This window comes from Caloenas nicobarica, chromosome 1, assembly GCF_036013445.1.
Source record: "Caloenas nicobarica isolate bCalNic1 chromosome 1, bCalNic1.hap1, whole genome shotgun sequence".
Taxonomy (NCBI): Eukaryota; Metazoa; Chordata; class Aves; order Columbiformes; family Columbidae; genus Caloenas; species Caloenas nicobarica.
This window is the reverse complement of record NC_088245.1, coordinates 142,429,119-142,453,816: the sequence shown is the minus strand read 5'-3', so window position 1 is coordinate 142,453,816 and position 24,698 is coordinate 142,429,119. Positions and strand designations below refer to the sequence as shown.

The window sequence follows — 24,698 nt, the reverse complement described above, 5'->3', positions numbered from 1 at the left end:
ACAGCCGGACAGCTGACTCCAGCTGACCCAAGGGATATTCCAGACCGTATGACATTATGCTCAGTGAGAAAAACTCAGAGAAAGGAGGAGGAAGAAGGGGGGATGTTCAGAGTTACAGTGTTTGTCTCCCCAAGTAACTGTTAGGTGTGCCAAGGCTCTGCTTGCCAGCAAGCGGCTGAACACCTGCGTGCCCATGGGAAGCAGTGAATGAACTCCTTACTTTGCTTTGCTTGCACATGCAGCTTTGCTTCATTTATTAAACTGCCTTTATATCAACCCAAGGTTTGTTCTTTTTTTTCTTTTTCCCTTTCAGTTCTCTCCCCCAGCCTGCTAGGGGGGAACGAACAACTGATTGGATGGGGGCTTGGCTGCCAGCAGGGCTCAACCCACCACAGTCCTTTTTGGTGCCCAACATGGGGCAGCAGGACTTCGAGATTAAAACATCTGATCAGAGTATGCTAGGCAGAGCTTTTAACTGCTAAGCTGTTAACTGTCAGAGTCATGTGCTTGCTTGCCTTACTGTGTATTAAAGTCTAGTGCTTGTTAGCGGCTGTTTTGGACTTTTGCTGTTTATTGTAGCACTTATCATCTTGCTCCACTGTGCCAGGGAACATTTTGTTAATGGCAATGGCCACATGCCCCCGCTGGCATAGGGCCCAGGCACTGCTGCTTTTCCTGTACTAGACATACTGGAATACCAGTATTATGGAGTTAATTTTCATCCAAGCAGCCCAGAGGGTGCTGTGGTTTGGATTTGTGGTTTAACTCTTAGTGTTTGCACAGCATCAAGGCCTTTTCTGTTTCCCACTCTGCCCCCGCAGTGAGCAGGCTGGGGTGGAGGAGAGGTTGGGAGAGGATGCACCAGGGCAGCTGACCCCAGCTGACCAAAGTCCTATCCATTAGCAAGCAGAAGCAGAATCTCCAACTTGTAAAATTGATGCAGATGTATTGAGCCATGCTCCTGCAATCAATTTTGCAGTTTTCTAACCTTTACACAGAATCACATACAGATATAATAAACTAGTTACTTACACAGAACCTTTAAAATCATGGCCTTCTTAAACATAAATTGATTAGCACTTATCACACAAAGCTGTGGTTCTGCTGAAGTCAGTGAACATTTATTATCTATTTTCTAGGCTAAAACCTGACTCCAAAGTTCACATTTTTTTTCTTTTTTTCAGTGAATAGGGCTTGTATTGCAACTTCATGGCTACAGCAAACAAAAATAAACTAAGCACCATTACAAAATATGAAGAAATTGATCTTTTAAGACGAAGCAATCATTCATATAATTTCACCATTTGAAATTAATTCTGATTAGCACTGAAAATTCCCATCAAACTGAAAATTTTACTTTCATAATGCAAAACTTTGCTAATTATTGCCAAAGAGGTACTACTGTTAAGGCAAATATACAAAATAGAGTGTCAATGTTTTTCATGCTACAATGTCTTTATTTTCCAGTGAAAAATGACAACAGTTTGTGACACAGTAAAAAAAAAAAAAGAAATTATTTGCTTAGTTTTTATACTTTTTTCACTCCCATTCTATACCTTCATTTTGAAATGCATGGTCCATTAGATATAAGAACTGAAAAACTACTGAAATAACTTGGATAACACCATATGACGTTCTACTTTGAAGAGTCCATCCTGCTTACGGATGCCTAGTATGAGAAGTGGAAGTACTGCAATTAAAAATGTACATGATAGAAGACAAAGACACTACTGAAAGCTTAGCTAAAGGTCTCCTAGAATAATGGGTTCACAGACTGTGTACATATCTTCAGTAGATTTAGTCATCCTGGGAAAAATACATGTATGCTCTATGCACAAGAGTAGTTCCATTAGTGAAAACACTGTGAGAGCTAAATGTTAAAGAAGATGCTGATGCTTCTGTTACCCAGTTTCATCTAACTCTCCTCTGCCACCACCAGGTTGTATTCTCACTGAACAGCTACAGTTCTCAATACCTTCCCCTTCAAGTGAGCTCCCCCTCCCCATAGTCCGAAAGTTTGTATGGGATTGAACGTCAGGAGTTCTGGATTCTCACTTTGGTTCTACTGTTGCTATTCTGTGACCTATCACAATCCAGGTTAAATCACTTCCCTCCTCATTTCTGGGAAATAAAGGTATTGCTGATCCCCTCTCCCCTTGCTGGGGCACTGAAGGTGAATTGTTATGGGAAATCCACAGCATTTCAGGTGTGCTGGGTATGTAAGAACCAAATCAGTAATGCGAAGCCACAATCTCCGAGACAGGGTTGCATATGCCTCAATGCTGGGATGCATTCTGCCTTTGTCATAGTGTAGATGAAAGATGTGTGGAGGCGAGGCCACCCCTACAATTATTTCTGACCAAGGTACTGCTGGAATGCAGCACCACAGCTCCATCTGTATCTGCACTGGTTCTCCCTCTCAGCCCTATGTATGGAGAACATCCAGCTGTAGCCTCCTCTTCCTCCTCTGTGCTGCAGAAGCATTATCAAATGGAAATAATTAGGGTTTAGGATTAAGGCCAGAATCTCCACCCCCAGGGATTTAGAACTTAAAATTAAGTAAAAACTAAGACAGAATAGCAGCTAGAATGAAGAAGTGACATGCAAATCAAAAGGGACTTCTGTTTCTTCCCAGAGAAAAGAAGCTGCTTTCTAAAGTGTGTATTCGTAGGAACAAAACATCTGCCAGAGAAATCTCTTTCAATTCTTGCTGGCAAAACATTAAGGTCCTTTGAGGAAGCACACATCCAAACTACTAAGTATGATTGTGAGTTTTTTTGTGTTGTTGTTTTTTTTGGGTTTTTTTTGTTTTTTGGGTTTTTTTTTAAATGTCGTTCTGCATGACAATTGCCAATAGGTTAAGAGCTCCCAGGCTTGTCAGTCCTTTTCACAGCCAGGTCCCCACCAAAATCACAGCCGTAGAGTTCTACCCGAAGGGCAATACCATTATACCATGTTCTTGGAACAATGCGGATAAACCTGGACAGGATGGGTGGATTAAAGAAATGCTTGACGTGCCCACTGCTGTTTTCATTACCCAAGAAAACCTGCAAGTATACAAACACACAGTTAAAAGGCAACACTTTAAAAAAAACCCCTGCTGCTTCCTTTTTAAATGGTTCCAAACTGTTGCATTAGCCATCCAGGGTAGATGGACTGGCTCATTTCTGATTTAACATAAGGCCACATCCAGTCTCTTCCTAAAATACTGAGCAAAGCTAGCTCAGGCCAGCAATATCTGAGTCTGAGTAAATGAAACAGCCTCTGTTTCCATCCACACCATGAAAATTGCTATTCTACTTTGGATGGACTGAAAAAAAACAGACTTCCCTTATTTTACCTGTACTGATAGCCCTTATGGGTAGGTTGGTATAAGGTGATACGTACAACAAATAACAATATAAAGAACTCTGTCCACTCTGTGGGTATCTGGAGCTCCAAAACTGTTCACTAGCATTGATTTTGCTTATAAAATCAAGGCAGAAATTAAAAAAAAAAAAAAAGCTGAGAAGCCGCCTTGGGAAATCCATTATTCTTTCAAATTAAATGTCCTTGTGCATTTGGGTTAAAAGTCCTCCTTTACGAACAGTGTCAGCTCCTTTTATCACAATGTTGACTGCACTCTCTACAGATTTGTTCTTCTTTCCTTTTATTACTGTTAATTACTCTGATCAAAATCGGATGGATATTATGAAATTATCTGTAATAACCCCAGCTCCGTATCATTTTAAAGTCCCATGAGAATATCTCTTTGGCTGGGTATTCTGCCTTTGGGCCTTGACTGTGCTGAGCATCTAAAAATCAAGCAATGATACAATTGTCTGAACCGAAGATGATACCTTTGCCGCCGAGCTTGAACCATCTGTATAGGATTTCCACTCTGAGCCTTGGTCGCTGTATTGAATAACATAGGTTTTCACAAAGTTTTCAGCAGTTATGGACTTAGTCCCCTGGGTAGCAATAGCAGTTATCTTCTTAATTGTGAGAAGGTCAATTTGCAGCCACTGTTGGCTGCTGTTCAACTGTAATAGATAAAAAGGGTTGTCTATTAGCAAACATGTCTATGTCTGTATTTGCCTAAGTGAAAAATCCTGTCTAAAGATAGTTAAAACTGCATCAAAATGCACCAAAACTCTATCAAAGTAGTACAGAAGAGTAAAGCTAAGACAAAAGTTACAAGCATTCTTGGCGGGCCATACAATTAATTTCTTCACTGCAGATGATATAATTGGTACCTTGAGATTTTCACATTAATTTCCAATACATAATGAAAAATACCACAGATTTATCTCTGGTATTAAAATGCAGCACACAATCCTACTACCAAATGCTAATACAGTCACTTCCAGAAAATCTCAAGGTGTTTCGTAAAGAAACGCAACTCAATTTTGAAGACACGAAACTTGCATGCCTTGCTGAAGGTCATCCAGCTACATTATCCATTAAGCTGCACTACCTATAAACCAACTCAGGAAGGGTTTCTTTAACCCCTTGGAGCCAGATATTCAACTTGTATTAATCTCCTGAAATTAAAAGGTCTATTTCTGCAAGGAAGTGATGCAGTCTCTGGCCCAGAGGACACCATCCATTTCTCAAAATATCATTTCATTGCTGTTGCCAGAAGTTCAACAAGTTTTCTACTGGAAGAGTTGAATGGGCTTCTCCTCGAAGGATGGCTAAAGAGCTGTGCAGTAACCCAGTCACTCTTGGCACTGGACACCATGTGCAGGAAGTACAGGAGTACACAGACATCGCAAATTTATTAACAGTAGCTGTCTTGCTGTTGTCCCTATTTTTCACTTGTTACCTTGGCTCGCCAGGCATTAATCTTTCCTTTCTGATTGAGACGAGCAAGTGAAGGGTCCCATGTGTTGAACCAGGATGTCTTAACAGATGAGGCTGTTATCTGGTTATTCTTGATCTCTCCATTTTCCATTCCAAGTGGCAAAGAGCAACCTGTTAAGAGAAGCACCGCATTATCTCCAGTTCATCCAAGTAGCCATAGCCTAAGCAACAATGTTGGAATTGAGAACACCCACAATTTCAACTTCATTTAACATATCAGTTCAAAGACTTGCCAGAAAGGAAGCATCAGCACACAGTCCATTCTTACCATCTACTTCACAGCCCAGAAGCTCCATGCGAAGAGTGGGCTTGTTGTAGGCCTCGGTTGGGTAGACTCTGATGTACCTAGCAATAATTGGGGGATCAATGATGTTCTCTTTTATCCCATAGGCATCAGAGTTACCTTCAAAAATCTGGAACAAAAAAAAAGAAAAATCCACATACAGTTAATTTAATGCAAACACAAGCTTGGATGCTGATGCCTGCCCTGTTACAAAAGCAGTCTTTTATACGCCATTAGCTCCATCCACAGTGATGGAGCGCTCTGTGCTGCAGGGCAACTTGAAATATATTTCATGGTCCCATCTTAGCATATTTGGAAATGCCTGAAGGCCTCATTTCAAATAAACAACCTATTTCTATGCACTATACAAGTCTATAAGATGACATTAGTAAAGAGGCAAAAGGAGATGTAAGAGACAACAGGTTTTCAATTTGAGAGATGTACCATAGGAACCCCGGGGTAAACTGAAGGGAGTGTTAACTGGTAGGGCTAGAGCAGCTGGGCATAAAAATAACCTCTGGCGGGGTACAACCACACTTACTACACAGGCTTTCTGCAGGCAATTCAGACAGTTTAACATTCAACTGTTGTGACAGCAGGAAGTGAGAGACAAGAAGGATCTAATCCCAAATGAAGTAGGGCCTGATTTTTAGTTCAGCTTCCTGTTTGCTTCAAAAAAGCTGACATGGGCTTCGGAAATAGAAGTAGGGAGAGATGCTTGTGAGAAGGCCAGACTCTACACGGTCAAAGTCACAGGGCCAATCTAAACCCCAGCCTAGGAGGTTCTTCACCTTCAAATTTGTCTTCTGGTCTGAATTTCACTAGATTGCAAACGCCCTTTGGGGCCTCAGGCTGTATTATTAAATCTCAGGAGGCAATAATTTTTCCACTATCTCTTAACATAAAACTGTCACCTCACTGCATCATCCAATGACACTAGCTAGGTTGTTGCAACCCCTATGGCATGTACAGACCTTTTGTGCTGGAGAACTGTCTCCTTTGAAGGTGCTCCACTTCCTTTTGTCTTTGCTGTAAACAAGAAAGAACTTCTGGATGTACAAGGACTTAAGAAACTGCTTGGCTCCCTGTGTCTGTATCCCAGTTAACAGAACTTGTCTTTGAAAGTCCACCTAGGAACAGCAAACCGTGTTTATTAAGCCAATAAAGCACAGTGAAATGCATTTCATTCTTTAGCATGTACACAATACCTTTGAGCCTTGGATTGTGAAACCCACAACACTAACACTCTCAGGAGGAAAAGAAGCAGATGCCAGAGTCCAAATTAATGCCGTCTCTCTCACTTCATTTGTGTATTTACTTGTGTGTGCACTAATTTCAGAGGCCATTTTACAGCGTTCTGCACAGAATCACAAAGACACCTCAAAAATATCTGTGTCTCCATGCTAGGCAAAACTCTGCAATCCTCATTTTACAGACAAGCAAAAGGAGTATAGAGAAACTCAAGGCTCACATGTTCATGAGCTGCCTCTAGTTTTGAATACCCAGGCTGAGAAAAGGGATATGGCGTTCTGAAGTGCTGAAAAGACACCACTCCTGCTGATATCAGATCCAAGCACTTAGCACATAAAAAAATCAGGAAGATGTTCCTATCAACAGTGAAACTCGTTCTTCGGGATTTGCCCTCCACATGCTTTACTGCAGTAACCTCAGCTACTCACTACCACACTCCCTATTAAATTCTTTCTCCTCCCAACACTATTTCCAGTTCCACATCAGATCTCCCAACTTTCTTGCCCTACTTCACCTCCACTGACTTACTAGCATGCCAAATGTTGGCAAGCCAGACACAACAGCCACCTGTTGAACTTACATTGAAACACTAGTTTGAGTCTTTTTTCTCCCAACTGCTAATTTTAATGAGATTTGTAAGAAATCAACTATCCTCCTTAAATTTGGGTGCAAATTTGCTGTCTGGTGCAAAAGTGATTGGGATGGAAGAAGTGAGGTGACTGAATGACATAGTGCTTGAAGCCGTAATTATAATCTTAATTTCCCTGTGAAGCCACACTGTGCTGTGTTAAGTTGGACATAGAAGCATCCAAATCAACTAAAACACCACCTGAGGCAATGCTTGGGAGTATTACACATTAAATGATCACCCAACAAACACATACATATAAATAGGTACTGATAGGTAGACAGAAGAAAAAACAAAAAGTAGTAGAAAGAATTACTCCATTTGCCTACAAAATGGTTACAGTCTCAATTGTGAGAGTAATTTTCCAGTCAATGGGCCTCAATAGCAGTAGAGACTGGGTTATTCCAGGGAAGGTAGACAGTTTATGGCATCTCCCAACTTGCTACATCTTTTCAGTTTTTCCCAGCAGTCTTTGCAGTGAGAACAAGAGCAGCCTGACCTGAAAACAAGTTGTAGGAAAATCACAATTCAATGACGGTCAAGCACATGCTGTATCAACCATACCTGGATCCAAGGGAGTTGCTCTTTTTCCATTGTAGTGCTCCAAGCATTGTATGTTCCAGAATTGTTTAATCGGGCTAACTTAGGTTCCCAATAATCTAGACAGAAAATATAAATAAAGCAAGAATTTAAAGAGAAGAAAAATGGAGGCTGTAACTAGCTACAGATGTTGAGTGCTTCAGTTCTTTCCTGATCTGGCTTGGGGAAACAAAAAGAAACCAACCAAGAGATTCTAAAACCATAATCTAGGATAATTTGGACATGGTCAGCAACTGAAAGTCAGCTGTTACTCTGCAAAGTTTTATAGTTGGCAGAATGACTTGAAAAATAACAGCCTTTTGTGCAATGTACCATCTGCTGATTTGGAACCAGGGTCCAGAGTTTGCTAAACACATTTTGGATGCCAGGAGGATCAGACATAAAATGTGCTCTACATTCATGGAAGAGAGCTCCCCTCTGCATGAGGAGGTGTCCATGTTAACAACTGATATGGAATATATGTATAACACCACAGCTTTCAAACCTTCATAACACTGTGGCAGGGTGTCCTGGGTCATTGAGGGGGGTCAACGAGAGGAGGTGGTCTGAGTCAGGTGACCACAAATTGACCAATGGGAGTATTCCATCCCATTCACGACCTCCTGGATTTAAAAGGTGGACCCGAAGGACTCTCTCTCTCTTCTGCTGGGTCTCCTGCTGCTTTGCTTCGTCTCTGCATTTTTCTGCTGTCCCTGCAAGCTGAGGCCTCGTGACAAACTGAATCTAGTTCTGGCTGGCTGAAGGATCCTGCCGAAGCAGCTGCTGGGAATTGCAAGACTGGTTCTATAATATTTGTTCTGCTTTATTTTTCTCTATGTTTATTTAGTAGCGTTAGTAAAATGTTTTCAAATTTTCCAGCTTTCTTCTCTGTTCTTCTTTTCCTTTCCTCTCAAAATCTCCTGTCCTTAGTGAAAAAGGGGGAAGAGAGGGGGGGCGGAAAATGGGAGGGGGGAAGAGGGTTAAGGAAAATACATCTGCCGTGGTTTTTGATTGTCTCCCCACGATCAAACCACGACACAGGAAATGAAAAAAGAAAGTGAAATCCACAGAGAAAAGTGTTTTCCAAAATAAAGAATTTGTTATTTCAAGGGAAAGGATGTGTGTTCCTGCATGAGTGTGTGTAACCTGTATACCCTGATTTGCCACTGTCCATGTAAAAATCCATCAGTTTCTCTAACAAATGATCCCACTTTTATACCAGGAATAGACTTGGTGAATTAAGGACTCTGTCATTGCTCTGGATGCCAGGTTCCCAAATCTTTCATAACAGATATACTTTGTCCTTTCACACCTCATACCACATGCAAATCTCAAAAGGTTTTTTGAATACTTGGTTTTCATTTTCAAGCAGGGAACCCAAAGGACAAAAAGATAAAGTTGGATATGTTCCAGGTCATCCAGCAGGCCACAGACAGACTGGCTCCCAAGCCTGTGATACTGACAGTAGACTTGTGACACTGTTAAAATGCAATGGTGCGAGTTACTTAATACAGCTCACTGTCTCCGCTTGCAGCATTGGAGAACTTTTTAACCTGACAGCTGATTCACTGCTAAAGTGATCTTGTAAGACGTATCATGAGATGCCAAAAGAATGTGGAATTGCTGGTGATATTCAGGAGCATGCCCGGACCTTTTCAAGTATTAACTTACCTACATGATCTGAAGCATCGATTTGCGAATCGAGTATAACTCCACTTGCTAGACCCATCGGAATTCTGCACTCTAAAGAGAGCACATAAGTTTGTTGTTAAAGAAAAGGAGAGTTTTTCCAAAATAGATATATTCTGGTGGAACCTTCTAAGACAACATCACTGAGAACAGTTTTTGTTAACACTGTAACATCACTGCACTCTTCCCAGACAAGGCCAAGTTAATCTCTGCAATTCTCTCAACAGATTAATCCACTGGTCACTGTGAGGAAACGTCAAATTCAAAGCTAGTATGCTAATGGAATAAAGGTAGTACACTAAATAATTCAGAGCTAGTATGCTGTAGGCTAAACTTTTTTTTTTTCTTCTAGAGCAAGTTCTCAGTAATCATTCTACCCCCTGCTTAAATGCACAGAGAATCTGCTTTGGGATTTTGCAGAACAATCTCCCAAATTTATTTTCAGTGATCCTGAAAGTGTAGAGATGACATTGTAGCTTGACCCCCCCAGCCAAAAAACACCTTAGTTCAGTACCTTTCTCTATAACCAAGTAGGATGCCTGCATTCCTGCTTGCTGATATTCCCCCACTTCAGTGTCTAGAAGCCACCAGCCAGGTCTCTGTGGTTTCATTTCAATTGTTCTGAATGAGCCTTGAAAAAAATTGAAGACAAACGTATTTGATATGTTAGCATTATAAGACTGATGTTAGTGAGGCCAGACGTTAAACCAAAGTTCTTCCTATGAGTTAATCCAGAAAAATTAGATAACACATTGCAAAGAGAGCAATAACTACCACCATCTCAATCATTTTTTTTCTTAGCAAGCAAGCTCCAGCTGGAGACTGAGATTGGAATTAACTGACCAGATCAAAATCTAACCTCTGCTGCTGGTGCAAAATACAAAACCTTGGATGCCTGTGTGTAACAACAGCTATCTGCACATAAAGTACAGTGCTGAGCCATGTAATGAACAGTGCCGTTAAGTTTATTACTGAATGTAGGGATGTTAATTTTGTGGTACGGATTATAGTTATTACTCCTGCTGCTCCAGTGTATCGTCCAAGTAATGTTAAGGATGGATGTAAACACGCCAAAAGTAGATGTGGCAGAATCAGATGTATTGGCCCTCCCCTCACTTTCTGCAGGCTCCAGGAGTGCCAAGGATAGAGCAGGAAGCAGATACGGTTTAGGCTGTTTGCTTCACTTCTTAGAAAGCACAGTACACGCTTCATTGCTTTTCTTATATTCCTAGTTAGTGCAGACATGATAATTCTGGTTCCCATTTAAATAAAAACATATGTAGAAGCCAGTGAAAAACATCACCTTAAAAAGCTTAAATAATGAATAAGCCACTTAATGTTCACTAAAATAAACTCCTTTTGTTCCAAGACAAACCCATTATTTTGATCTCCTTGTTGCCTGTTTTGTGTGTGTGCTTTTTTTTTTCCTTTAATCATTTGTAGCTGGCAATACAGGCTTCATAAATGCTATTATTGCACACTCGCCCTGCTGACAGCGATGGGAGAAAGGAGTATATCCTGTGGCCTAATGAATTCTTTTAGCCTATTTCCTTTCTCTCTGGACATAAGAATTCTCCTAGAGCTCACATTTGTTCTTTCTCTTCTGTATCACACTTATCTTGACATTACAGACATAAAACCTCACTATGCTGAGCGAGATACCAATAATATTTCTCAGAAGACGTCAATGAGATTTCAGTGATACTGAAGCCTGGGGACGCAGGAACGGGACTGCTGTGCTACTGCACATGTGTCACATCACAAGGAATTGGTGGCTGACACTATCCCACTGACTTCCAATAGCAACCTCTACTGTTGAACACCTTCCCAAGCCAAACCCAGCACTATAACCTGATTTGCAGATAGGAAGAGAGATGCAATAAAGTAGAGAAACCCACGCATGCTCACGTATCTGGTGAGTGGCAAGGAAAGTGCAAAACAGAAGGCAGTGCTACAGACCATACTGCTATTCATTTTCCATATGTATCCTTTCTCATCTGAGAGAAGACATTTGTCCAAGCACTTACATTTTGTCTGTAACTCTACTCATATTTCCAGTTTTAAAGGACAGCAATGTTATCTTTATCCCACCCTGCCTCCACCCCTAGTGTTAAGTGAGATGCAAAGCGGTCATTTTCCTTCTGACCATCATGGGCAAACGAACGTTTGGTGCTTTCAAACTCTTTATTACTCTGCCCAAAGCCAACTTCTGTTCACCTTCACCATTGGTATGATGATGACAGACTGCAACAATCACCTCTTCCAGACTTATTCTGCACTAACACTTACCTGGAAGGAGTGTGTATGTACCAAGCTGGTGCTTTGGCTCTCCTTGTTCTATGAAGGTCTGTCCATGAAAATGAACAACATGGATGTCTTTTGGCCCACCCATATTCAGCAAATGCCATCGGACCAGTTCGCCTTCATACATCCTCAAGCCTTGCAAATTGTAGGTAATCCCATTAATGGCTGAAAAAAAATATCGTTAGTAAGGAAAACCGCTCACAAAATAGGTCTCAAAGTCCTATAATGTAGTTATTAAAATGAGTAAATTATTAGTGAAGTAATGCATTTGGGAAAACCACAACTTTTCCCAATTCAAAGTGCTATGCAGTGTATTTACATCAATTCAGAAAATCCAGACACATCACCGGAGGATTTGAGCACAGTTTGCTGGCAACACGCAGCAGCCAGGAGAACAAGGAGGTGTAAGAGGTTATATGTTAGATGGCAATATCGAGCCCAAAAGACATGACAGCTATCCAAAACATGTTCTGCAGCTTACATTTCCACAGCCATACAGTTACAACTGACTGCTTTGATTAATAACTGATTTTATTACCAAATTTTCAAAAGGCAGATTCCACTTCTCAACATGCCTTTTTCAAACATGATCACTTGTAGCTTACAAGCATCAGATTGTCAAAGACAGAAATATAAGAGTTTCATTACTAGTCATTATTTCAAAGAGAAAAAAGGGCTACCTTTGAACAGTCAGCCACTTAACTCCACATGACTAAAAATCTCAGTATCCACAAAGAGATATTTGAAGGGCTGTCCTACATTTGCTTCAAATTCCTCAGTAGAACTACTTGGTTTGTCAAATTATGGTAATATTTTTAAATTTATTGCAAAATTTTTCAGGGTATTACCTTCTTACTGAAAAGAGGATGTGTGGGTTTTTTATTTGTTTGTGTTTTGGTGGTGTTTGGTATTTTTTTGGTTTTGTTTTGGTTTTGTTTTGAGTACAGGTTTATATATGAGAGTGTGAGAGAGCAGCTTTCTGTTGAAGGTTTCAGTCTAATATGTGCTTTCTTCGTTTTAATAACAAATTTCCAGTCAGTGCTAATGTTTGCATATAAAACTACGATTATTATAGGTACAATGGAGAACAAGAAAAAAACATGCACATAATTAACATGTAGGATTTAGGCATGTTCAAAGGCACAGTCAGCCGAGATACTCCCCTCAAGATCTTTCTCTGTACCCAAATAAACTGAATACTTGGCAAAAGGAAATAAGTACCATGGAATTTGTGGCACTGCTGCATTTCTTGGGTCTTTTCAGTACAAGACCTTCTGGAACGTTTGTCAAAGTACCAGCTTTTCTCTTCATCAAAGACCATAAAAAGCAAGAAAAAGTCTCGGGTCAATGCTCCGCTGTTGTATGATTTACTGAAGGTTCCTTTTTGACAGATCAGTATTGGCCCAATCAAACCAGAGTGAATATCTTTCTCCTAGAAGGTAATAAACTCACATTAGATGTAGAAGTGGATTTCCCAAAAGCTGTCAAAAACCATAGCATTCTATAGAAGTGCACCAGGCCCTGAAAATTTGAAACAGAGGCCAGAATTGCCATTGCGTTATATCTTTACTTTCCCCTGCTCAGTCTACCAAAGAGCTCCCCAATTTGAACTCTTCAACATCTTATATCCTCTTTTAACTGAGAGTAAGATATTAAATGTCAGATGGCAACGTCAGGCACAAAATAAAGGACAGCTATCCAAAATGTGTTCTGCAGCTTACATTTCTACAGCCATACAGTGTCATCATTTGGAGATATTCAAAACTGGACTGGACACGGTCCTGGACAACCTCTTCTAGCTCACCCTGCTTGAGTTGCAGGGCGGAGTGGAGGGGTGGACTAGATGATCTCTAGTGATTGATCCCTTCTGACAGAAATGTTTCTGTGATTCTGTGATCAACCCCAGCAATGCTACCACTACCATTGTGACTTCCTTACCAGATTTAAATCAGAGTAGTAGATCCAGGACCGACAAGCTGCTCCTGACTGCGCAGGTCCCGATCGCCTGTTTGCATACCATACGTATATATAGCTGTTATTTGGCTGAACTTCATCATCTTCCTTAAACCAAGCAGTAGATTCGTCATCATAAATACTTCCCTCAGAGGACTTTTCATAGAGGAGTCCATGAGCATGGACGGAATATGGTCTGGATGCCATATTCTTAAAATGAACCTAAAAAAAAATTTAAAAAAGAGAAGAGAGAGATTCTGTTCAGCAAAGTCAGGCCTAAACCAAAGTGCCCACACAATACGTTCCCATGACTTCAAACTAGGGTCAAGATTTATAGGATTACAGGCTACATTGTGCATGATAAAGCTGGCAGGGATAGCTTTTGCCACCTCCATGCAGAGTCACCCTCTGATGCAAGCAGTTAATTAAAAAGTAGAAATCATGAGTCTAACTCCCTGTCTCCCACCGAGTCTAGGTCCCTAGGACTTTTACGGCTGCACAGTCACACCTGGGTATGCTTAGTTACAGCAAGCAGGGAGATGGGGAGTGTCTACCTCTTATGCTTTGCTGCACAGTTGCACTGAAGAAGGGCACAAAATAGTAAGACTAGACCTCTGTATGCATCACTCTCACCAAAATCAGTCCTCCTCACTTGTTCCAGAGAAGCATGAGGACAGGGAGATTACATATTTACCTCTCCTTAGACAATGACACTCCCAAGCTAAAATAGCCTCTTTCTTCTCTTACTCATGCTTTTAAAGGTAGCTCAATGTGTTCCTGTTGCACAATACTCGTACTGAAATCAGCAGAAAGCAGTGAGATGTACTCTTCCCATTTAAGTCCATCCCTGTGTTTTGGAAGACTGGATGAAGAAGGATGAGAGAAAGGAAACTCTACAGCACTGTGCTTCCTAATGCAAATATCCCACTGTATCACCAGGCATACAGTTCCTTTCCATCCTTGTTGTTCATAGTAGAACCCATTTACAGCAAAAGTTTTCAAAGGAAAATACACTTTTTGGGCGAATATATATATATACATCTTGAATACAAATGTCCTAACTTCTTCTAAAAAAAAATTAAGAGGCTCCCTTTACATATAAAAAGTAATATTTTCAGTGCAATCTGGGTTTAAAAAACCTTGATTTTTTTTTAAAATGTTAGACTTAAATATCATTTTACATTAGACTGATAAACCAGTGTTTAATGCTAGGAAACAAGAAAAACAGAATTGAATTTACCATGGACAGGAGAGGAAAAGTGCGTTTCAGAGAAACACATCACATTGCTTGTATGTCTGCACTACAATTTCTAGTTATGAAAACTGTTTTCCCATCATCATCCTTTAAAATTTGTGGCATTTTTAGACCCTTTCTATATCACACCATAAGATCGCCATAAGAATCTTATCCTGCACACATATGTAAAATGTTGACCTACTAGGATAACATCGTCCACTTCAGCCCGGATAACTGGCCCCAGGATGCCAAGGTGTTCTGTATATTCATCTTCCTCCTGAAGAGTTGTAAAGGTACTGTCTGTATAGCTTTGGAAAATCACCTTGTACGTGGTGCCATCTTTACAGGTTTTGTCATTCATCATTGTACTGAAAGGAAATCTCCAATTAAAAACCCACACAGTGAATCGGAAATAATAGCTTTGATGAAATCTGAGAACTCATACAGCAGGAACATTTTAGAATATAAAGAATAAGTGCAAAAATAAATGTCAGATGATTCTGAAAATCACAATTGCAATGTTTAAGCAATTCTATTTCTACAGTTGTATATGACATCCTTCAAAGATTTGCTTGGCTATCACTGAAAAACTCCAACTAGTCTCTGAAGACACACCTGAGCTCTATTTTCCTTTTTTACCATTAGCCTCAATAAACTGAATCAGAGCTTAGCTTTGAGTGCAGTGATCCTACCACCTAAACCCTATTGTCTCACAGATGTAGCTTCTCTGGAAAGCTAACAGAATCACATTTTACATTTGATTACATCTGCATTTTGCCACACAGGGCTGGTAGGAAAAAAACCCCAACTTACTAGTCTTCAAATCTTGAATAGAAACATCAAAATGCTATTATTCTGATAAAATATACTGTCATTCCCTATAAGCTTTGCCTCATTATCAGTTCTGAAACAAACAAACAAAAAAAAGAAACTTAACCAAAGTCATCTAGTAGGAAGAAAGGCTGGCTTTCAGCTCTTCAACACACTGAGATGGTATATGCCCTGGGGTCAGTTTAATTTCACTGCAATGATGCACCTCACACCAGTTGAGGATGAACCTCACTGGGAAGATCTATATAGAGTTCTAGGCATAAAGATTTCTCTACTTTGCAAGCGCACAAAGAAATTGACTGTGGTTTCTGCCATTTTTGCGAGTACCATTTACATGGACTGAGACGAGGCAGGAGTAAACCTGAAGAATACTGAAAAAGCGTGTGTGTGTGTAAATATCAGTCAAATGAAATGGAAATTCAATTTGAAAAATAATATAAATGTTTGGAGCTGAATTTTGTATAATGAAAATTTTCTTCCTCCTGTTTTTGCTGCTTTTGCTAAAAACCTGAAGTTGTGGCTGTTTTGGTCTCGTTCATTTCGAGAGCCATAAAGTTCAACTTTTTGATGAAAAGTGATTAGGAACACTCCACACTGTAAGGTGAGCACTGATCCTAATTTGTATTAATCAAGACAATGTATTTTTTAGCACAGAGTTTCTCTCAAGGCAGCAGCCAGTCTTCCCTGTCGAAACATAGGAAAACCCCTCAGCATTAGGGTTTGTGATCTAGTCACCTTCTGATTTCTCTAAACAGTAGGAACAACAATGCAATAATTCATGCAGCTTTATTTTTACTTTAAGACAGTCACCTGTGTGGTTAATCACTTTGCATCTTTCATATACTTTTCAGGGCTGCAGCTTTGTAAGTTGGAAGGTGCTATTATCCCATTTTACAATAGAGAACTGAGACACCAGAACCACTTCTCGCTAGTGCTAGAAACTGTGATTTCATGCTGCCTATAAGCATATCCTGTCTATATTGGATCAGTCAGCACATGAAATTTCTGGAAAGGCTTTGTACAAGGAGGTCTCTATCCTGTCTCTGCTACAGACTCCAAGAACTCAAGGAAGAAGTAAAACAGGTTATTCAAGTATAACAGATCTAACTGGAAGTTTTCCTCTTGACCTCTTACAGTGGGTTTTTCAACTTCTGTTTAAAAGAGTATTTCTAGTGAGTCTACAAAAGACTTGTAGTTGCATTGCTCTTGATTATAATAAACTCTATGACATTCTAGGGGGCGGGTCCCAATCTCCCATGGAAAATTCTGAGGGTTCTGCAACTGAAATGCTGGAAATGACATTGCACAATACAAATGCTCTTAAATGTTTCAGCACATGAATCAAGATTCTGCTAGCGTGTGTAAGAATGGTGTGCAAAATGAAAGCAAATGATTTAGCCAAACCTTTTTTTATATCCTGCATAGTTCCAGCAGACCTCTTGAGCTGCAATATAGTATCTCCTCTCATTCCCTTTGCTACGCAGGTAGTGTTCAGCAATGTCGTCTGGGTTCCGTTGTGTGTTGATATTCACTTTTGGGTCTGTCATGTACGGGTCATCAAAGCTGACATAATGGTATTCGTATTCACTGCCTGACGTTTCCTCGCTGTAATATCCTTCCGTAGCATACTCATAGTCTCCATTTTCTTGGGGAAGCCCAATTGTGATCGATGGCCTAAGCTGTCGTGGCGTGAGTGTGTAATTTAGCGACTCTCCATGCCTGGCTCTACTTGGATCCACTCTATGGTTGGCCTCACTGGGTGCCCTTGTGGTGCAACATGGCAGTGCCGTGATGTTTGTCTCACCTGGAAACAATGTACGGCCGAACCCTGCCATAGAACTGGTGAATTTTTGGGGCTTTTTACTCCTTGGGTTTAGCAAGTGGGTCATTTTTGGATTTTCCTTTTTCCTTCGGATCTTGATGAAGGTTCCAGATGTACTCAAAGTATCATTCTTGTTCCTTTCCTTTCTTTTCAGAGGTGGATGCATGTGGCTCCCTTTCTGTTTTTCTCCCATTAGACGTGAGAACCCTTGATACTTCTTCACATGCTTCCTATTTATGAATTCTGTACCATTTCTGCCATGATGATCTAACTTACCACTAACAGATTTATCTAAATTTGACTCTAATCCAAGAATCCCCTTTGCAGACACCAAATTCCATTCCTCACTTGTCATTTTAGATGAATATTTCCCAGACCTGGGCAACGATACCTCTAGAAAGTTCTTCACTAGTGCAGGGCTGGAATTAGGGCTTATGTTGCCCAATGTATGATGTAAAGAAAAAGTGTCTGCTTGTTTATCTTTGGATAGCTTGGGTTCAGAGAGGGTGGATGCATTAGACCCATCTCCTACAACGAGGTCTGAAGCAAACGTCAAGTTAACTGCATGCACAGTGTTTTCTGTCTTTGTTTCCTCCTCCTCTTCCAGTTCATCATCATATTCATGTGGAAGCTGCCCAGTTCCCACCACGGCTGTATCAGATGTGTTCTCTGAATGATGCACAGAATGAGATGCACTTGTCTTGTCAGAAAATGAGGCATTTTTATTTCGTACATGATTTAAAAGGGCACTCATCTTTTGGATGGAGTAGAACTTCATGGCCAGTGAGTTTCGCTTTTTCCTTTTACTATTAATGTTATAATCTCCTCTTCCAGTGCTTTCCTCTTGATGATTTTCTGAAAAAAAATTACTGTTCTTCCCATCAGTTGGAAGCTCTTCTGCAACATTCGTTTGGCCGTCCCCATTGCTCAGCAAGTGTTCACCTGTGGACTTGTTACCATGATCTATTTCATAATTGCTTTCGTTTCTATTCTCAAATACCAAGTCAGCTTTTCCACCACTTGTGCTAGCTAAAAATAAGTCCTCTTCTGCTGTGACTGACGTGTGGTTTGGCTGGAATGTTTCAGCCTCGATTAGGGGAAGAGGAGTGATGTGAGTTTCTAAGAACTTATAGGTGTTTCTGGATTCACTGCTATTTATAGCTGTCAGACCTGAGCCAGCCGCCACCTCAGAACTCATGGCATTGGCGCCTTCATACTGTTCCCAGGCCAGTGCCGTCAGGTTTTGTTTTTCTTCATTGCCTGTTGCCTTCCTAAGGCTTCGGATGGAGTATAAAGCAGCCAGCTGATCCTGATAATCCAAATCCTCTTGATCTCCTTCTTCTTGTTGTGCATCTTCTTCAACTGAGGCAGAAACAGCCTTTTTATCAGTCTTGGTGTAAGTGAAATCCACAACATCAAACGTGTAATCTTCCTCATAGTCACATCTGGCATCTCTGAATCTCAGTCTCATGCCGTAACTCATCTCTGGGGTACCCCAGGATGCTAAAAGCCAAGTACCTGAAATTGGAAAAAAAGTGGTTTTCTAATAGGCACTAGTTAAGAGAGTGGACACTGTCCATCACATAAGTGGTCAGAGTAAGTTGCTGAGTTTGTTTCTACAGCACCTGCTACAGCAGAGTGCTAATCCTCACCTGGGTTTTCCGTGAGCTCTCATTGCAATGAAACATAATAAATAAATGTAAATAAATAATAGCACATATAAATAAATACATCTAAGAGCTGGAGCTCTTCTCCACAGATTAAGCTGTACCTAGGACCTGAGTACAAACATAACCCATGAAAGAAATGGATATTAAAAAGAAAGAAAGAAACAATTTAAAGGATCCTATGTTTAGATCAGGATCTAAGATTGGGATCTTTTGAGAGAAAGTTTTAATTTTGTCCTGTCCTTAGTGTTGTGTGCATTTCCCTACAGAGCATTCTGAACAAATATGTTCTGAGGCAATGTTGACAAACATCTGAAATACATAGTATTTTAAAAGTTTTTGAATGCAAAGGATGATCTTTAAAATAATGAAATAATTTGAATTTCCAATCTGGATGCAAACTCTTAAGCTGCCGATTTGAGGCATCTTAGATTAAAGCTTTTAAAAATTCCTCCAAAACTTAGTTCTCCATTTTGAAACTAGGATCTGCAGAGAAGAGAATAAAATCATTTTCCCTAAACAGCATCAAATCAAGTTCTTTGCTTGTTACAGCTTGCTTTTGGAACTAGCACATATGACAGAATAGGCAGAATTAACAGATCTTGAGAAAACAAGCCTTTTTTATAAAAAAGGTCATAGATAATTTTTCTGCATTTATCAAAGTTTGAGGTGACCTGCACAACTTGCTTTATTTCTAAACAACAGCAAATTTACAAAAAAACCCATGCCCTAGATGGAAGAACAGGCCACATACCAAAATCAAGCAAAAGTACAACTTCATTACCAGGGAGGTTTCCGTAAAGTCTGATGGAGTACTAATGATTCCCTAGCCTTGAATAATAAAAACCACTTAACATACATTTTTAAGGTCTTGATGCTGTGAAATCACTGAAAACAAGCTTTGAGGATGTAAATAATTTGTTATTTAAATAGATAGAAGATACTGAAAAACAAGGTATTTTAAATAGGAGAAGGATACCTAAACCTTGTGGCATTTTAGGATGATCACTGAATACAGCCTTCAATGAGGAAGAATCTCTATCCTTTTGGAGGTTAATTCTCAAAGTGTGGACTACATGGGTTCTAGTGTCACATTTCAAGATATGGTATTAATCCTAGTTAGATATGGAGATGTATTGATATACTAATGGACCAATGATCTGATTTAGTCAGGCAGACTTTACTGCTGCTAAATGACCACAAGCCCCAAAGGTGAGGTGTAGCCACTTCTAATAATGACTAACAAAATTTCACAGTCTTGGCCCATTTTAGTTAACTCAGGATGGACAAGTATGTGGCAAAATTGGGAATCACACTGTGGAGTTGATACTGGATTGTTTCCAAGAACAATCTTAGAATTGCCTTAAAACCATCACTGCTAACCCCAATACTAATTGCAAAGTGGAAAAAAGGAAGAAAAAAAACCACAACAAAAAACCCCCCTACAACCGACCAAAACCCAACAACACAAAAAACCCAAAACAAACAAATGAACCCCTTCCCCCCAAAAAACCCCAAAACAACAAAAAAAGAGCGCCTCAGCATAGCACAATTATGCTCTGTGCTAATTGTGTGTAGCCAACAAAACTCCACATGCATCAGTCACACTGGGGAAAATGATTCAACATTTTCCAGCACTGTGTTTATCCAAAAAGCTTTCTCTCCTATTTGAGTAAGTCTTTATATACTGGAATAAAAACCCAAAAAAGCAAAAACCCAAAAAAGCAAAAACCCAAAAAAGCAAAGCCTTAGAAGAACTGTCAAACACTATAGTTTCACCACTTACCAACATTGTCCATTTCTACTGTGACTGATTCTCCACTCATTGGGAAAAGGTTCAACACATCTTCATACTTCCTTCGATACAGAAAAGCATGCCCAGAAAGGCGAACAGAAACAATCTCATGAGTGCCAACACTGGAGAAGTGCCACTGAACCACGCTATCTTGGCAAAATCCAAGGATTTCACTGCTGTCAGACACATAGCCATTTATTGCTAAAAATAAAGCAAAATAAAAGTGGTCTCAATATTTTCTGATTAAGACTTTTGAAACTTCCTATTCTTTGATGTCAGTCCTCTGAACTGGACTCACATTTGCACCTGGAAAGAGACTGGCACAGGGCCGAAATCACAATAGCCTTGATGGAGATTCCAGCTCTGGAAATAGTATCTCTAAGGCAGCAGGGTGCTGCGTCAAATTTAAATAACCCTTGCCTTTGCTTAAGGGTCCAGAGTCAGCCTAAAATAGTGCATATATAGTACAATAGTATAGTGCTACCTGGCATGGTTAGAAGTTCACTGACTCTCTAGAGAATTCCCCAATTGCACTACATCTGAGAACAAGCAATCACTGAATGCTCAGGTTTCACATGAGCTTTCATAATACTCAGGTTGATATCCCACTCACTGTGCATTATATTCGAGTTATAGAACTTGGGATCATCCCTTTTAACACTGGCAGGGTTGCTGCAGTAGTCCTTGATGTTATCCTCTATGTACCAGCTCTTATTTTCATCAAACACAGCAAACATTGCCTGCTGCTCCCCATCTGCTTTTTTCTGAAAGACAATCAACACAGCAGTTACATTTTATGAGCAGAGGCACGTATTAGGGATTCAATCCTACAGTTTTTCTTACTTACAATGTAAGCAATATAAGCTTCCCTAGAGTTGTGGTAAGAATGATCCAAGGGCTAGTGAAAGGGAGTAGGGGGTCAAGACTTCAAGGTGACAATCCTACTACTGCAACCAGCCCGTGGTGGAGCACTGAGCAAGCTACTAGCACTGCTGAGACACGGATGGTGTATGACTGGTCTCTCTGTAAAAGGACCAGGCTCCTCGTTTGATCTGAGCACAAGCTTGTGACATTTTTGCAAAGAGAGCCACTCTCCCAGAACTCTCCCACGCTGCTTGGGTTGCTCTGGATTCAGTGATTCCCAAGATTGTCAGACCCTGTTGAATTACATCTGTTATAGAAAGGGACCAGCTCATATCTGAATGTTTTTAGAGTGTGAAGGTATAATAGCAGCAGGAAAGTTCATTATCAAATCTAGAAATAAACTTTCAAGTCAGGCTGACCTTTTGTTGAAACGCTGCTGTTGCTAAGAAAATCAGATTATAATTCCTCTACTGCTGTGGACAGTTAAAGGACTGTTTCTTCAAGTCACTTCTTCAGGACCCTATTGGTTTAATCGCTCTCTATAGGACAACTCTCTAAGGGGAGCACAACCAAATTCACTGTAGATCAAACAACATTATTTGAGCAAAATGTATCTCTAAGACATTGCCAAAGTTGTTACCTGCACACCCTTCTGTGTCAATGCTTCACTTTTACAAATCAGAAGTGGGCCAATCAGTCCAGAGGCTATATCTCTCTCGATATCTACAGCACTATGATATAGCCTTGTAATGCATTGTGCGTCCTGTGCAGTGGGTTGGTCCGTTTTAGCTATTGTCCATTCGTAAGTGTATGTCTTCCCTGGTTCAATTCCTCTACTCTGGGTGTCATTGCCTAAGAAAAAGTGAAGAACAGTAATGACAAAAGCGTAGAGACAGATCTTTATATAACATCAGAATGCACCTTTTAATGAAATTGCTCCAGTTACGCCATTTCAAGCTACCTCTAAGATAACTGAAGTTCAGCATGAACCTTTGTCTCTCTCTAAAATCACAAACGAGAACAGAAAACTAAGACATAACAAATGGTATTCGTCTACGCTTTGCAGGTAATACCTTGGTTCCTCTATAAGGCAACACAACAGGTCAGCAGAGGCAGAGCACAGAATTGAGGTCTCCCAGTCGTGCACATTCCTAGCCACAGCATCTCCTTCAAAGCAATGAAGCCCTCCACAACTGCTAGTGGCATGCGAAATGTAAATTCACAAATTTCTTACTTGTGGGATCCAGAGGATAATCAGCTCCTTCCGCATTCTTTGAAAGTGTGACTCCATGGAAGTAAATGCTGTAGGGTCGACTGGCCTTATTTTTGAATACAATCTATATTGATAGGCAAATGACAAAAAAATAGTTTAGTGTTCAGCAAATCCTTGTCTCACCACATAACAAAGTTTCAACTATAGTAGAATTTGCTCGGTTTCAGTCTGGGAAGCACTGGAAAGGCAAAGGGATGTCTTAAATACTGTCTGAATTTATGTTACTTACTTTGACTTTGTCATTAAGTTGAGCTCTGATAATAGGGCCCAAGATTCCAGTTTCCTTGGGACGAGGATTTTCCAGACGTTTAGTGAAGCTGGCATCGGTATATTGCCTAAAAATAGCCTTTTTATACTTTTTACCTATGAGATTTGCAAAGTTGTCCAAGTGCTGTGCTTTATAGTGTCTTAAAAATAAAGGAAAAAGACAAATGATCAACAAAACAGAATTAGTACTCAAGCAACTGGTAGAAACCACGCTGCTTGAAAAAAAATCCAAACCTTAGACTAACCTAATGCTCTTTACCCCAAATTCTAACGTAAATTAGGTAAGAAGAAGCTTGGAACATTGTTTGTGTTTTACTATTAGATATGACCAGTTTAACAGCTTATATATGGAAGACAGAAACAAACTGAACTAGCGGTTACATTTTCAAGATAAGACAGTAGAAATCCCTCTCCCCCTTTTACAAAGGCATAGTTGAGCAGAGAAAAATCAATTTGCTTACAGTAGCAAAGACTATAGGAGAGACAGAAATAGATAATCTTAATCCCAGTCAAGCACCATACAACACGCAGTGTTACATTCAGGTTTAAAAACATTAGAAGCATTAATGCTGAGAACCAAACTACGATAAATACTAGGAAGTAACACAGAGCAACATGTTTGTCCCAGTCACTTGCATTTCAAAAAGGGTTACTAAGCAGGGATAAACTCTCTAATTTTGAACGGAGAAGGAAAAATCAGAGCACTGAGGCAGTTAAGTAATGCCACATAACTAGTAGGGAAAGATAGAAAATTTTGCTCCATGCAGTCCAAGAGCAAAAAAGAAGGGAAGCAAATCATGCCAAAGAAGGAGGAATACTTAGAATTACGTGAACACTATATTCTAAGGAGGTATATGAAAGTATAACCCCATTTAAGGTAAAGACTTAGTCTTGTTTTGCTTAAATCCTTAAAGTTTCTTATGAACATCAGCTTGTAAAGGCATCAGTACTCTAGCAGTGGGGAACTGACAGACTGCAAATTTAACCTTACAGTGCATTGGCAGCATGGAGTACTATGACCTCATATGTGTTACAGAATTCCTTCTATTTACCTTAGATTGACCAAAATAGCCCAGTATGCTTACTTATCACGACGTTTACTACATCTACATTGGTACATGCAAAGGTCATTTACAGAGACATCTTTCTCCTATTCCCTAAACACTTTATTGCACTAAACTTTTAAAAACTTTTATTCTCCAGAAATATTTCCTCTCTCCCTTCCTCTTAAGGATTGTTTATTTCAGCAGAATTAATGTTGAAAAGTAATTTAGAAAACAGGCTTGTATGCTACTCAGGGCATTTCCTAAGTCATCTTCATATTTTGGGCTCCCTGTTAGAGGCAGAAGAGAAGGTCCACGTTTGGGGTCCTCAGTAAAGAAAGTCCTTGTCACACGGGTGAAAGTCCAG

General features: G+C 40.0%; 1 protein-coding gene across 1 annotated transcript in view; it reads right to left on the bottom strand.

The window, feature by feature from the left end:
- Positions 1 to 1,414: 1,414 nt before the first annotated feature.
- The window catches only part of F5 (coagulation factor V), a 35,646-nt gene continuing 12,362 nt past the window's right edge, over positions 1,415 to 24,698 (bottom strand). The window contains exons 8-25 of the mRNA XM_065647137.1: positions 23,251 to 23,428; positions 22,983 to 23,085; positions 22,389 to 22,600; positions 21,498 to 21,648; positions 20,876 to 21,085; positions 17,005 to 18,940; positions 14,972 to 15,137; positions 13,518 to 13,754; positions 12,801 to 13,011; positions 11,565 to 11,744; positions 9,790 to 9,906; positions 9,258 to 9,329; positions 7,572 to 7,666; positions 6,103 to 6,258; positions 5,114 to 5,258; positions 4,808 to 4,956; positions 3,840 to 4,022; positions 1,415 to 3,047 (exon numbers count right to left, since the gene is read on the bottom strand). Coding sequence (XP_065503209.1) covers positions 2,859 to 3,047; positions 3,840 to 4,022; positions 4,808 to 4,956; positions 5,114 to 5,258; positions 6,103 to 6,258; positions 7,572 to 7,666; positions 9,258 to 9,329; positions 9,790 to 9,906; positions 11,565 to 11,744; positions 12,801 to 13,011; positions 13,518 to 13,754; positions 14,972 to 15,137; positions 17,005 to 18,940; positions 20,876 to 21,085; positions 21,498 to 21,648; positions 22,389 to 22,600; positions 22,983 to 23,085; positions 23,251 to 23,428 — 4,690 coding nt within the window. The 3' untranslated portion in view covers positions 1,415 to 2,858. The remainder of the gene's footprint in view (positions 3,048 to 3,839; positions 4,023 to 4,807; positions 4,957 to 5,113; positions 5,259 to 6,102; positions 6,259 to 7,571; positions 7,667 to 9,257; positions 9,330 to 9,789; positions 9,907 to 11,564; positions 11,745 to 12,800; positions 13,012 to 13,517; positions 13,755 to 14,971; positions 15,138 to 17,004; positions 18,941 to 20,875; positions 21,086 to 21,497; positions 21,649 to 22,388; positions 22,601 to 22,982; positions 23,086 to 23,250; positions 23,429 to 24,698) is intronic.